Source organism: Nerophis ophidion, linkage group LG13, assembly GCF_033978795.1.
Source record: "Nerophis ophidion isolate RoL-2023_Sa linkage group LG13, RoL_Noph_v1.0, whole genome shotgun sequence".
NCBI lineage: Eukaryota > Metazoa > Chordata > Actinopteri > Syngnathiformes > Syngnathidae > Nerophis > Nerophis ophidion.
In genome coordinates this window covers 45,186,438-45,202,176 of record NC_084623.1, presented here as the reverse complement: position 1 = coordinate 45,202,176, position 15,739 = coordinate 45,186,438, and the positions used below count along the sequence as shown (strand labels likewise).

At 40.6% G+C, this 15,739-nt stretch overlaps 2 protein-coding genes across 6 annotated transcripts in view; one reads left to right on the top strand and one right to left on the bottom strand.

The window, feature by feature from the left end:
• Positions 1-15,739, top strand: part of megf6 (multiple EGF like domains 6) — a 152,895-nt gene that overhangs the window by 66,936 nt on the left and 70,220 nt on the right. Inside the window, exons 15-16 of the mRNA XM_061919022.1 lie at positions 1,198-1,326; positions 1,441-1,569. Coding sequence (XP_061775006.1) covers positions 1,198-1,326; positions 1,441-1,569 — 258 coding nt within the window. The remainder of the gene's footprint in view (positions 1-1,197; positions 1,327-1,440; positions 1,570-15,739) is intronic.
• The window catches only part of LOC133564603 (EH domain-containing protein 2-like), a 91,340-nt gene continuing 84,895 nt past the window's right edge, over positions 9,295-15,739 (bottom strand). For all 5 annotated transcript variants that reach the window (XM_061919024.1, XM_061919023.1, XM_061919025.1 and 2 more), the window contains 2 exons: positions 13,302-13,466; positions 9,295-10,654 (listed from right to left, as the gene is read on the bottom strand). In XM_061919024.1, coding sequence (XP_061775008.1) covers positions 10,103-10,654; positions 13,302-13,466 — 717 coding nt within the window. In that variant the 3' untranslated portion in view covers positions 9,295-10,102. The remainder of the gene's footprint in view (positions 10,655-13,301; positions 13,467-15,739) is intronic.

The following is a 15,739-nucleotide window of genomic DNA, read 5'->3' as shown; positions in this document are numbered from 1 at the left end:
AACACTACTACTTACAGTAGGTAATGTTGCGATTTTGCCACATTCTTGTGAACATCCTGCATGTGACTGAAGCATTAAGGAGTGGGACAATCCGGGGCCAGCTGCATTGTGCTCAAACAACCATCAGGTTGCATCTGTGAGCAGATAAAGTAAAAGTTAAAGTACCAATGATAGTCACACACTCACTAGGTGTGGCGAAATTATTCTCTGCATTTGACCCATCACCCTTGATCACTCCCTGGGAGGTGAAGGGAGCAGTGAGGAGCAGCAGTGGCCGCGCCCGGGAATCATTTTCGATGATTTAACCCCCAATTCCAACCCTTGATGCTGAGTGTCAAGCAGGGAGGTAATGGGTCCCATTTTTATAGTTTTTGGATATGACTCGGCCGGGGTTTGAACTCACAACCTACCGATCTCAGGGCGGACTCTCTATAATACTGTATCATCTATCAGATGTTAATTACCCAGGTGTGCATTCTTCACTCACGCTTTGAGTGAGGGGGTGAAGCAAAAACCAACCCAGATCCACTGTAGATAATGATATGAAATGTTAAGGACTTGTTCAAGTGGGGGTGACCCCAGGATGCAGAGACTGGAGACAAGGTGGAATTACAAAAATGAAAAAAAATTAATTAGACAAATAAGGATAACTAAGGACGATGGGGCAGAAACGCACACCATGAAATCTGGACAAAAGAGGTTCCTCAGTGGTCGGCAGGAGAAAGGGCCAGGGCACACTGAGCAGGGCAAGAGTCCAACAAAAGTAATCCTTATCTCAGGGGGACTATGAAATAAACACACAAGAGGTTAGGGAATTCAGGACAAAGTAGTGAAAACATACCATGTCTGGTGAAGCAGGTGCATGCACAACTGGAGTTCTGGAGACAATAATCGGCAAGGCCAAGCCGACAGTGACGAGCCTAAATACCGGTGTCCTAATTGCGAGCAGGTGTGCCTCAAGGTCCGCTCCTCGCAGAGAATGAATCACTAAATGCACAGGTGCAGACAAAAGGAGAAGGCAGGAAAACACAACAATAAAAACTGTATATGATCATATGAAACAAGTACAATAAATAAAACATGGCCTTTTTGAACCATAATCAATAATACGTTTAAAATGTGTGCCAATCTTTCATCCAGCAGTATCGTTAATTACGGACAAGGGTACTTTTTCATGACCCCCACATTCTCCTCCAGCTTGTCCACAGGGGACTTATGGACACGCCTGTAACAACGTGTGCCAATGTAAGAACGGAGGTACATGCGACCCGGGGACTGGGGAGTGTTCGTGCCCCCCCGGGGTGAAAGGTCTACTCTGCGAGGATGGTGAGTATTTTACACATATAAATGACAGAAATAAATGATATACAAAATGACATCCATTGTTATTGTAGTTATAGCTTATCCTAAAGTGTCGTCCGATGTCATTCGTGTTCCCAGGTTGTCCGAAGGGTTATTTCGGAAGTCTATGCATGAGAAAGTGCAACTGTCCCAACAGTGGCCGCTGTCACCGTCTGCACGGAGCTTGTTTGTGTCCCCCCGGGCTGTACGGTCGACGCTGCCATTTGCGTGAGTAGGAACTTGACTTAACGCACTGCAAAAAGTCAGTGTTCAAAAACAAGAAAAAAAAATACAAAAATTAGGGGTATTTTACGGAGCCCCTAAAGCAGGGGTAGGGAACCTATGGCTCGCGAGCCAGATGTGGCTCTTTTGATGACCGCATCTGGCTCTCAGATAAATCTGAGCTGACATTGCTTAACACGATAAGTAATGAATAATTCCACTTGTAATCACAGTGTTAAAAATAACGTTCAAAATATAAAACGTTCTCATGCTTTTTTATGTTCAAGAAGTTGCCTTAATGGCAAGAAATAATATATTTATTATTGGTTAGTGTGGGGTTTGCCCTCTTGGGGTTTCTTTGGACCACCAAGCACCGACATGAGAGCCTGTTTCAGGGTTACAATATTGTTTTATTTTTCAAAAAGTCTCTCAGTTGCTTTCCAGCAATTGTATTTTTCTCTTTTGTTCTCGCTTGCGCTCTGGCTCAATCCCCGACCCCTTCTCTCCTCCTGGCTGCTGCTTACAACAGAGCGACAGGTGATTAGATAACAAGGTCCAGGTTGGCCTTTTGCGCACCTATCGCTGATTTCGAGGCCGTTCCTGGCACACCAGCTTCGCTGCAGGCCCGCAGGCCACGCCCCCTCCACAATTGGCTGCAGAATAACAATGTTATTACAAAGAATAAGAGACCTATTATACTCTAGAAATGTTGGTCTTACTTAAAAATGCGCGCTTTTAGTTGTGTTCGGTGTTAAATAAATATTATATGGCTCTTACCTAAATACATTTTAAAATATTTGGCTTCTTGGCTCTCTCAGCCAAAAAGGTTCCCGACCCCTGCCCTAAAGGGACATGGGGAATTTTTTTTTTTTTAGACATGTATCTCGTGGCCACGAGAAACTTTTTATTAAAAGAAAAAGGAAAAAGGGAGCAGTTTTGCTCCCTGTCATTAAAAAAATACGGCTGCAGTAGATTTACTCATACGGAGCCCCAAATTGATGTTCAAACCACGTGCTTGCACCCAATAGTTTCTCGTGCGCACGAGAAACTTTTTACTTAAAAAAAAAGAAGTTTTTATTTATTTTATTTTTCTTTAATAAAAAGTGGCCACAATATAGTTTCTCGTGCGCACAAGATACATGTCTAAAAAAAATAAATAAATCCCCATGTCCCTTTAGGGGCTCTGTAGTATTTTATCTGAACTAAGCAAAATGATCTGCCAATTGAACAAGAAAATTCGGCTGGTCAAGATTTTCCAAAACCAGTAAAATGAGCTAACCTCAATGAACCCAAAAATACCTTAAAATAAGTATATTCTCACTAATAACAAGTGCACTTTTGTTGGTAGAAAAAAAACTAAACCTTTTTGCTCAATATGTTGAAAAATATTCTGAAATTGGGTAAATGCTAGTGCAGTTATCTTGACATAATATGCGCTCGGCATCATGATTTTTTTTTCATGCTTGAAGGAAGAAATTATTACTTTAAAAAAGTAGTTTCATACTTGTGAGTGTTAATGACATAAAATCTGCTTAGTGAGAAGAATTATCTCATGAGACAGAAAAAAGGAAATATTACCCATATTTGAGATATTTATTCTTACTTAGATTTTAGTTTTTGCAGTGTACTAACTTGACCTTACGCACTGTAAAAAGTCAGTGTTTAAAAACAAGAAAAATAAAATAAAATATTAGGGGTATTTTATTTGAACTAAGCAAAATTATCTGCCAATAGAACAAGAAAATTCGGCTGGTCAAAACTTTCCAAAACAAGTAAAATTAGCTAACCTCAATGGACCCAAAAACACCTTAAAATAAGTATATTCTCACTAAAAACAAGTGAACTTTTCTTGGTAGAAAAAAACTATACCTTTTCGCTCAATACCTTGAAAAATATTCTTAAATTGAGTAAATGCCAGTGCCATTATCTTTACATAATATGCGCTCGGCATCATGATTTTTTTTTTCATGCTTAAAGGAAGAAATTATTACTTTAAAAAAGTAGTTTTACACTTGTGAGTGTTAATGACAGCTTTGCAACAGTTGATATTCTAGTTTCAAGCATGTTTTATTCAATATAGGTCATAAAATCTCAGCATCAAGCTCTAATATCTTACTGAGATCATTTAGAACCAAAACACTTAAAACAAGTAAAACACTTTTACATAAAATCTGCTTAGTGAGAAGAATTATCTTCAGACAGAAAACAAGCAAATATTACCCGTATTTGAGATATTTATTCTTACTTAGATTTTAGTTTTTGCAGTGTAGGAACTTGACCTTACGCACTGTAAAAAGTCAGTGTTTAAAAACAAGAATAAAAAAAATACAAAAATTTGGGGTATTTTATTTGAACTAAGCAAAATTATGTGCCAATAGAACAAGAAAATTCGGCTGGTCAAGACTTTCCAAAACAAGTAAAATTAGCTAACCTCAATGAACCCAAAAATACCTTAAAATAAGTATATTTTCACTAAAAACAAGTGCACTTTTCTTGGTAGAAAAAAAAAGGAGTCCTTTTTGCTCAACGTGTTGAGAAATATTCTTAAATTAGGTAAATGCTAGTGCCATTATGTTGACATAATATGCGTTCGGCATCATGATTTTTTTTTTTCATGCTTGAAGGAAGAAAATATTACTTTAAAGGCCTAATGAAATGAGATTTTCTTATTTAAACGGGGATAGCAGGTCCATTCTATGTGTCATACTTGATCATTTCGAGATATTGCTATATTTTTGCTGAAAAGATTTAGTAGAGAACATCGACAATAAAGTTTGTAACTTTTGGTGCTGATAAAAGAAAAGCCCTGCTTGTACCAGAAGTCGCAAACGATGATGTCACAAGGGTGAGGGCTCCTCACATCCTCACATTGTTTATAATGTGAGCCTCCAGCGGCAAGAGCTACTCGGACCGAGAAAACGACAATTTCCTAAATAATTTGAGCGAGGATGAAAGATTAGTGGATGACGATATAGATGGCGAAGGACTAGAAAAAAAATACATCAATCTGCTTGGTGAGAAGAATGATCTTATCAGACAGAAAATAAGCAAATATACCGGTAACCGTTATTGGAGATATTTAATCTTACTTAGATTTCAGTTTTTGCAGTGCCGTATAGACTTCTTTTTAAAATGTGTTGAGGGCAATTCGACAGAATCAATGCCATTTGCTTGACATATAGCGGAACTATGATTCACGAACCCCTCATTGTACGAACTTTTCTATTTACGAACCACAGAGCAAACAAAATCATGTTTTGGTGCACGAACCTTGTTTCAATATACTGATGTTTCATCCATCCATTGTGTGCCTCCGGCAGCACATCCATTGGGGGGTAGGCTGATTGCTACTTACTGTGTTAGAGACTGTCATAGCTTTTTCGCAGCATTTGTCTGGTTTTTCTAGCTCAATGAGTCCAAAGAAATCACAGACAAGCTATGCGTGATTTGAAACATTCAAGAAGTAAACACAGCACAGCGTTGTCGACACTGCTCCCTCCCCTTCTCTTCTGCTGCATGCCGAGAAGATTAACCAACAAGCTAAGGTGGATTTTATTTTCTATTCCTAATCATTGTAGTGACCTGGTTGTAAAAAGTTAAGGAGTTTTGTGATTTTAATCTGTGAGTGCGCCACAGGGCTAGTGGCATGTCTGCAGGGCAGCTGATAATGAGGATAGTTCAGCTGGTTGTTATCGTTTTGACTTTGCTATTAGATAGAATGTTGAGTATGTTTGTTTGATATACAGAACTATATAGCGCTTTATATTGTGTTCAAAGTGTACAAACCTTTACTAAAATATTAACTTTCGTTGAGGCTGGAACCTATTATTTTTGTTTACATTGTTTCTTATGGAGAAATTTGCTTTGATCTACTAACATTTCTATTTATGAACCCTTTATAGCAGTGGTTCTCAAATGGGGGTACGCGTACCCCTGGGGGTACTTGAAGATATGCCAAGGGGTACGTAAGATTTTTTTTTAAATATTCTAAAAATAGCAACAATTCAAAAATCCTTGATGAATATATTTATTGAATAATACTTCAACAAAATATGAATGTAAGTTCATAAACTGTGAAAAGAAATGCAACAATACAATATTCAGTGTTGTCAGCTAGATATTTGTGGTGGACGTGTTCCATAAATATTGATGTTAAAGATTTCTTTTTTTGTGAAGAAATGTTTAGAATTAAGTTTATGAAGCCAGATGGATCTCTATTACAATCCCCAAAGAGGGCACTTTAAGTTGATGATTACTTCTATGTGTAGAAATCTTTATTTATAATTGAATCACTTGTTTATTTTTCAACAAGTTTTTAGTTATTCTTATATCTTTTTTTCCAAATAGTTCAAGAAAGACCACTACAAATGAGCAATATTTTGCACTGTTATACAATTTCATAAATCAGAAACTGATGACATAGTGCTGTATTTTACTTCTTTATCTCTTTTTTTCAACCAAAAATACTTTGCTCTGATTAGGGGGTACTTGAATTAAAAAAATGTTGACATGGGGTACATCACTGAAAAAAGATCGACAACCACTGCTTTATAGAACCAATTAAATGTGTAAATCCAGGTTCCACTCTGTACAAATGCATGATAAAGCTAACTGTAAAGTAAATCGTTTAACTGAGCAAGTACAATGATCTGATTGCATATTTGTAAGACTGTAGGAGTTCTTAACTTTTTGACCTCGGAACTTAACTTTTCCCCTACAGAGGGGCCCAGGCCTCTTGGGTTCAGATCCGGGTGGCCGTCACGCCCAATCACGCCTGTCCAGGTTTCACGGTCGTTTCCAATGTGAGAGTAGAATTCCCCCAGCCAGAACAAGGGAATCACCTGGGGGACCACTCTTCAATACTCCCTCTCGGGAATCCTAAAAAGGCAGGTAATTTGAACTACTGTTTGGTGCGTATGCGCAAACAACAGTCAGGACCCGTCCCCCCCACCTGGAGGCGGAGGGAAGCTACACTCTCGTCTGAGCAGCAAGTATTGCCAACCCCGTCTGTAACCTCTCACTGCTCGCGACGTCAGAGTGGAAGAGAGTCCAGTCTCTCTTAAGAGGACTGGTTCCAGAGCCCTAGCTCTGACTAGATCCAGCCGAAACTTCTCCAACTCGCGCACCAGCTCCTTCCCCGCCAGCGAGGTGACAATCCACGTCCCAAGGGCAAGCTTTTGTAGCTGAGGATAGGAATGTGCCTTTAGCTGCCGGCCATCTCACATTGTGCCCAACCTCTAGATGATCTCGGGCCCAGAGAAGCCGCCGGTGTTTCTGGATGTTGTTGATAAATGGCTTTTGCTTTGCATAGTAGAGCTTTAACTGCACTTACAGATGTAGCGGCGAATTGTATTTAGTGACAGTGGTTTTCTGAAGTGTTCCTGAGCCCATATGGTGATATCCGTCAGAGATTGATGTCGGTTTTTGATACAGTGCCGTCTGAGGGATCGAAGGTCACGGTCATTTAATGTTGGTTTCGGGCCATGCCGCTTACGTGGAGTGATTTCTCCAAATTATCTGAACCTTTTGATGATATTATGGATCACAGATGTTGAAATCCCTAAAAATCTTGCAATTGCACTTGAGAAACGTTGTTCTTAAACTGTTTGACTATTTGCTCACACAGTTGTGGACAAAGGGGTGTACCTCGCCCCATCCTTTCTTGTGAAAGACTGAGCATTTTTTGGGAAGCTATTTTTTATACCCAATCATGGCACCCACCTGTTCCCAATTAGCCTGCACACCTGTGGGATGTTCCCAATAAGTGTTTGATGAGCATTCCTCAACTTTATCAGTATTTATTGCCACCTTTCCCAACTTCTTTGTCACGTGTGGCTGGCATCAAATTCTTAAGTTAATGATTATTTGCCAACATTTTTTTTTTTATCAGTTTGAACATCAAATTTGTTGTCTTTGTAGCATATTCAATTGAATATGGGTTGAAAAGGATATGCAAATCATTGTATTCCGTTTATGTTTACATCTAACACAATTTCCCAACTCATATGGAAACAGGGTTTGTATTAACTATTATTTATGTGGGATCTGAACCGAGGATGTTGTTGTGGCTTGTGCAGCCCTTTGAGACACTTGTGATTTAGGGCTATATTAACAAACATTGATTGATTGATTGATATTATTAACCTATGTCTCCCTCTCAGAAACACTTCCTCTAGTCTTAAACCTTTTCTACACTTTTAAGTAACTGTAAAATATAAAATATTGGTACTCACAAATGATGATGCTAAAGAAGTAGCTTGCTGGCGCAGTCTTTTGAGTAAGACACCATTGCCGTTGTCCTTATTCTCGTTCTTCATGTTGCCAAGCGACGTCTCATTGATTCTGTAAAGGTAGCTAGTAGGTAGTAGCTCATAACAACCAAGCAATGCAGAGGTTCATCTTATTTCCGATGGTAAGCAGCTTACTTTGTGGTTTGGGGCGCAGAACTTTTTGGACGTCACGGAAGGGCTTCAAATAAATCAAAATGTTAAGACAAAAACAATGGCGCAAACTAGGGCTGGGTGATATATATATATATATATATATATATATATATATATATATATATATATATATATATATATCTCGGGTTTGTCTTTGTGCGATATAGAAAATGACAATATCGTAATATTCGAGTATACGTTCTCACGCAGTTGCTTTTAACTGCGGGCATTACATTACAGGCTTTTCTCGCTCTTTCCTGTCTCTCTCACAGACAAGGGCAATTTCTTACACGTCACATACTGTCACGTCATACGTCACATACGTATACGCCCTCGCGTATCAGAGAGGTAGCAGCATGGGTAACGTTAGCTGTGATGTTAGCGGAGCCGTGCGAGTGGTAAACCGAGAGAAAGAAGGTGTGAATGAAGGAAAATTAGCAGGGGGTCCATCGTCTGGCGGTGGTTTGGCTTCAAGTGGGAATATGTCGAACAGACAACCGTAATTGGTCAAGTCTGGGCCAAAATCGTTGCTACAAAAAGTAACATTACTGCTATTATGTAGCATCATTTGAAAAATCACCTGCCTGAGAATGAAGAGTGATTACTCCGCATGTCAATATCTCCGTTTGATGCCACACGCCCACATCGTCAAAATGCCGAGGCAAACATTTCCAGATCAACATTGTATGAAAATAATAGTCTACAACAGAATTTAATAACTTCCGTTGTAACCTACCACATAGCGAAGGACGAACACTATTTGATTTCCTATTATGCAGCTCATTTTTATTTGACACTTAAAATGTCCCTGACAATCTTGCACTTTCTGTTTTGGAAATGACATGAACGTTTGTGCCACTGCTTAATAACTGTTTAATAAATACAGTTTTGGTCAATTGACTTAGTTGTGATTTCCTTCTCTGCATGCCATTTTTAAAATGAGCATATATTAATGCAGTATGAAGAAGAATGTTTTAATGTAAACACATACAATCAGCATACTGCTGTGATTATATGCATCAAGTGTTAATTCAAGGCCAGGGCAAAATATCGAGATATATATCATGTATCGCGATATGGCCTAAAAATGTCAAGATATTAAAAAAAGGCCACATCGCCCAGCCCTAGCGCAAACGCACAAACATGGAGCAAAAGCTAAGAGTACGTCAAATGTGGCTGAGCCAATCAGCTTCCAGGACAGAGAGAACACAGTGCTCTGTGATTGGTCCGCCATCGGCCGATAGTGTGCAGTGTATGATGTCACCTTGGCTGGATGTTGTTGACAAAATACAGAAATTCATGTTTAATTCGAGAGTTACAACAAGAAAATGGCACAGATTCCCGTAGAATGGTCCTGAATACTATCAATAACAAATGGTTACATGGCTTTTAGTGGTACGTTATGTATAGTAGGGAAGGAATTCATATGGCCCCAGTCCTGGGTGGGGAATCATTTGGCAATGCGTTTTGCTGGAAATGCTGGAAAGCGCCACTCCACATAGCAACTGATGCTGTACTGAACGTTGGAATTGCCACAAAGCACATTTTAAGATATTCAACACTTGTGGAAGAGGGGTTAGTGCGTCTGCCTCACAATACGAAGGTCCTGAGTAGTCTTGGGTTCAATCCCGGGCTCGGGATCTTTCTGTGTGGAGTTTGCATGTTCTCCCCGTGACTGCATGGGTTCCCTCCGGGTACTCCGGCTTCCTCCCACTTCCAAAAACATGCACCTGGGGATAGGTTGATTGGCAACACTAAATTGGCCCAAGAGTGTGAATGTGTGTGCTAATGTTGTCTTTCCATCTGTGTTGGCTCTGCGATGAGGTGGCGACTTGTCCAGGGTGCAGTCCGCCATCCGCCCGATTGTAGCTGAGATAGGCACCAGCGCCTCCCGCGACCCCAAAAGGAAAAAGCGGTAGAAAATGGATGGATGGATGAACACTGCTGCCATTTGGTGGCTAAAGTGGATAGTACAACCCCCAATTTGTCACGTGTCTTGTGTCAGGTAGACCGCAACTAATGGGGCCTTATGAATCCCCTTCCTTCTGTACAAATAATGTACACATCCTCAGGTTTTTTTCACTGTGAAATCTTGCTTATATTTCAGTTTCCGTCGTGTTTAGTCGTTTCGAAGGCGGCAGCAGGTAAGAGGGCAACTCACGCGGGAGCCAATGGCCTTCGAGTTTTCCTTCAATAAGGTGGACAGCCAGAGCAAACTCTTCATTGTCCAACATACCATCACCATCGACATCCGACAGCCGCCAGATATGTGCAAGCACCGAATTGGGCAGAAGGGTCGTTATCATCCACGCTTTGACTTTGGCGCCGCTCAGTTTGCCCTCGTTCGGGCTGAGGTTGTAGAAGATCTCGTCATACTTTGGCTTGTGTCTCTCCACGACCCACTCGTGGAAGTCCCGGTCGCTGTCTTCTTCGAGTTCTTTGAAGGGATGTCTCTTGTAATGTTCGCGCCTGAACGTTCCGAGGAACTCGCCGTCGAGCACACCCGGGAGGGATTTCTTGATCAGTTCTTGTTGCTGCAGCATGGGCACCAGGTTTGCTATGTCGTTGTTCAGGAGTTTATCGAGCGAAGACATCAGACTCGGTTTGAGTTTCTTGAACTTGGAGAAATTCTGACCCAGGAGCTGCTCCTGAAAGAGTAAAGTTGCACAGAATTAATTAAGCCAGGGAAGAACTTATACTCTATATCAGAGGATGTTCATGTTTTCCGGGCCAAGGACCCCCAAACTGATGTAGAGCAGGAGCGGGGACCCCTTACTTATATATCTTCTTTGAAATTATGATTTTATTTGAATAAAAACTGCTCCGAAAGGTACGGTTGTGCAATACGAACAATATTCAAATAATAACAGTATTGTGCCGCAAATAGCTAGTTGGCAGCTAGCGCTGTAATCGCCCAATGGCAACTAGCACGCTAATCGCTACCTGGCAATTAATGTGCTAATCACTAGCTGAAAACAAATGTGCTAAACGCTAGCTGACAATTAACGAGATAATTGCAGGCTGACAACGAGGATGTTAATTGTTTACTGATGACTATGGTGTTGATCGCTAGCTGACAACTAGCACTCTAATCGCTGGCTGACAACGAGTGTGCTAATTACTGGAAGACAAGTAGAGCACTAATTGTCAACTAGATTACTAATTGCTAGCTGACAATTAAAAAGCTAATCGCAGGCTGACAACAAAGATGTTAATTATAAATTGATGACGAGGGTGTTGATCGCTAGCGGACATTCATAGCTGTAATCGTTGGCTGACAACTAGTGTGCTAAATACTGGAAGACAAGTAGAGCACTAATTGTCAACTAGAGTATTAATCGTGAGCTGAGAATAAACGAGCTAATCGCAGGCTGACAACTAAGATGTGAATTGTAAACTGATGACTAGGGTGTTGATCGCTAGCTGACATTCATAGCTCTAATCGCTGGCTGACAACTAGTGTGCTAAATACTGGAAGATAAGTAAAGCACTAATTGTCAACTAGAGTATCAATCGTGAGCTGAGAATAAACGAGCTAATCGCAGACTGACAACTAAGATGTTAATTGTAAACTGATGACTAGGGTGTTGATTGATAGCTGACATTTAGAGCTCTAATCGCTGGCTGACAACTAGTGTGCTAAATACTGGAAGACAAGTACAGCACTAATTGTCAACCAGAGTATTAATCGTGGGCTGAGAATAAACGAGCTAATCGCAGGCTGACAACTAAGATGTTAATTGTAAACTGATGACTAGGGTGTTGATTGATAGCTGACATTTAGAGCTCTAATCGCTGGCTGACAACTAGTGTGCTAAATACTGGAAGACAAGTAGAGCACTAATTGTCAATTAGAGTATTAATCGCGAGCTGAGCATTAGTATGCTTATTGCAGGTTGACAACTAGGAGGTTAATTGCAAGCGGTGTTGATCGCTAGTTGACAACTACAGCTCTAATCGCTGGCTGACAACTAGTGTGCTATTTACTGGAAGACAAGTAGAGCACTAATTGTCAACAAGAGTACTAATCACTAGCCAACAATTAACAAGCTAATGGCAGGCTGACAACAAGGATGTTAATTGCTAGTTGATGACTAAGATGTTGATCGCTAGCTGACAACTAGCGCTCTAATCGCTGGCTGACAACTAGTGTGCTAACTACTGGAAGACAAATAGAGCACTAATTGTCAACTAGAGTATTAATCGCGAGCTGAGAATTAACGAGCTAATCGCAGGCTGACAACTAAGATGTTAATTATAAACTGATGACTAGGGTGTTGATTGATAGCTGACATTTAGAGCTCTAATCGCTGGCTGACAACTAGTGTGCTAAATACTGGAAGACAAATAGTACTCTGATTGACAATTAGTGCTCTAATTGCGGGCTGAGAATTAGTGTGCTTATTGCAGGCGACAACTAAGATGTTAATTGCTAGCTGATGACTAGAGTGTTGATCGCTAGCTGACAACGAGAGCTCTAATCGCTGGCTGACAACTAGTGTGCTAAATACTGGAAGACAAGTAGAGCACTAATTGACAACTCGAGTATTAATCGCGAGCTGAGAATTTACGAGCTAGTCGCAGGCTGACAACGAGGATGTTAATTGTTAACAGATGACTAGGGTTTTGATCGCTTGCTGACAACTAGCACTCTAATTGCTGGCTGACAACTAGTCTGCTAAATACCGGAAGACAAATAGAGCACTAATTGTCAACTAGAGTATTAATTGCAAGCTGAGAATTAACGAGCTAATCGCAGGCTGACAACTAGGATGTTAATTGCTAGCTGATGATTAGGGTCTTGATTGCTAGTTGACAAATACAGCTCTAATCGCTGGCTGACAACTAGTGTGCTAATTACTGGAAGACAAATAGAGCACTAATTGTCAACTAAAGTAATAATCGCAGGCTGAGAATTAGTGTGCTTATTGCAGGCTAACAACTAGGATGTTAATTGCTGGCTGATGACTAGGGTGTTGATAGCTAGCTGACATTTAGAGCTCTAATTGCTGGCTGACAACTAGCGCGCTAATTACTGGAAGACAAGTATAGCACTAAGGCGCTAATGGGTCCCATTTTTAAAACAGGCTATGTACTCAAAATCTGATACTTTGTAGCGTAATGTTTTGTTCAGCAGCAAATGTTCAATAATCCAAATTCTTGTCATAGTTGCTGGCTTTGCGTTAGGTTTAGGCTTACGTTAAAAGTCATGAATGGTACATTTTCTTCCGGATCATTCCTTAAGTGGTTAGGCTGTGTTAAGCGGTGTGAGTGGTAGCAGCATGTAGACCTGACCTGCATCTTAGTGCAGTCGGGGAAATCTCCTGCTGGAACTCGGTGTTGCTGCTGGATCTTGGTGAAAATGACAGGAAGCTGGTAGATCAGATTGTGCTTTGTGCTCTCTTTGCAAAAAAAAGTTGGCATCTCTTGCTTCAAATAGCTGATAATGTGTGCATGGGCCTAAAAGGGTGAGAAAGCAAACAATTAATAAAACTAATGGTGTCCCCATACAAGCTTTTCACTTTCATTACGACAACGATATTGGAGCCATGAGTATTGGCCGACACCGATATCGCTCCGATACGATATCAACAGGAATCATACATGTTTCTGTTATTTTGTAGTGTGGAATGTTAAAAAAAGGTTGGATCATGTGAAATTTGTTAAGAGAACAATGTAGGTATGAAAAACACTAATATTTATTATTAACCATATGGAATGTTGTCTTTAAGTTTTAGTGGAGTGGCTTTTTGTTTTTTGGTGACACCGAGTGCATCATTAAGTCAATCTCCTTTATGGACTGGGCTCTCACCGTTATGTTGGATCCACTATGGACTGGACTTTCACAATATCATGTTAGACCCGCTCGACATCCATTTTGGTCTCCCCTAGAAGGGGGTGGGGGGTTGCCCACATATGTGGTCCTCTCCAAGGTTTCTCATAGTCATTGTCACAGACGTCCCACTGGGGTGAGTTTTTCCTTGCCCTTATGTGGACTCTGTACCGCGGATGTCGTTGTGGCTTATGCAGCCCTTTGAGACACTTTTAATTTAGGGCTGTATAAATAAACATTGATTGATTAATTGATTGATTGATCATGATGCAGCGAATTGATTGTTACTGTACTTTCTAATACACTTCTGCCTTGGATATATTCTTTTTTGATAGTTATGTTGACAAATATGGTGTTTTAGACTACTATATTGTTCAATTAAGGCAGTTCTCAATTATTTTCTGTGACACAATTTTTTATTTTTTTTATTTTTTTACACGCACCCCCCACATGAGTGAGTTGGTGTAATTACCTTTTAGATATTGATGATAAATTGCACCCCCTGGTGGATTTATGTTGTTTGAGAGGGATTTTCCTATGGTATTAAAAACTTGTTAAAATCGGTGGCTATATCGTCATCATTTTGTTTGCATTTGGCGTCAGAAAGGATAATAGTTTGTTGACCCCGGCTGAGAATCGTATTCAGTACCTTCCAATTTGCTTTGGATTTAGAATAGAATAGAATAGAATAGAAAGTACTTTATTGATCCCTGGGGGAAATTCAGCACCACAGTTCGCTCACAATAAACAATAATAATAATAAATAATATATGAAATATATTATATTTATAAAATATAAATAATATAAATATATTCTACATTTAAGTGCAGTCAAGAAGGAACATATGCATTATACAGTCTGATGGCTGTCGGTATGAAGGACCTCCTGTGTCGTTCCGTGTTACATTTAGGGAGTCTGTGCCTTCCACTGAACGTGCTCATTCTCTCCGCAAGGTCAGAGTGTAGTGGGTGGGAGGTGTTGTCCATAATGGTTAGGAGTTTTGCTAGACTTCCATAAGAAGCCTGTGTACCTGTATTTCTGTGCTGGAGCCTATCTCAGCTGCATTTGGGCGGAAGGCGGGGAAAACCCTTGACAAGTCGCCACTTCATCGCAGGGCCAACACAGATAGACGGACAACATTCACACTCAGATTCACACACTACGGCCAATTTAGTGTTGCCAATCAACCTATCCCCAGGTGCATGTTTTTGGAGGTGGGAGGAAGCTGGAGTACCCGGAGGGAACCCACGCATTCACGGGGAGAACATGCAAACTCCACATAGAAAGATCCTGAGCCCGGGATTGAACTAAAGACCTTTGTATTGTGAGGCACATGCACTAACCCTTGTACCACCATGCTGCCCCAATATTGAAAGTGTCAATTTGATACTATTATGGAAAGTGTCAATTTATTTTTTTATTTTGTATACAATTCTTGGTTTTCATGAGTTTGATTAACTGTATCCGTCAAGATATACGCTATTACACTATTGCCTCCTCCCACTTCCAAAAACATGCATGTGGGGATAGGTTGATTGGCAACATTAAACTGACCCTCGTGTGTGAATGTGAGTGTGAATTTTGTCTGTTTCTCTGTTTTGTCCCTGTGATGAGTTGGCGACTTGTCAAGGGTGTACCCCGCCTTCCGCCCGATTGTAGATGAGAAAGGCACCAGCGCCCCTCGCGACCCCAAAGGGAATAAGCGGTAGAAAATGGATGGATGGGAGGGACTATCGCCTCTTATGCCCCCCCTCTTCTCACGGGGGCCCAACCCACTATTTGAGAAGCACTGCATTAAGGACACTTACCGTATTTTTTGGACTGTAAGTCGCAGTTTTTTCATAGTTTGGCCAGGAGTGTGACTTATACTCAGGAGCGACTTATGTGTGAAATTAACAC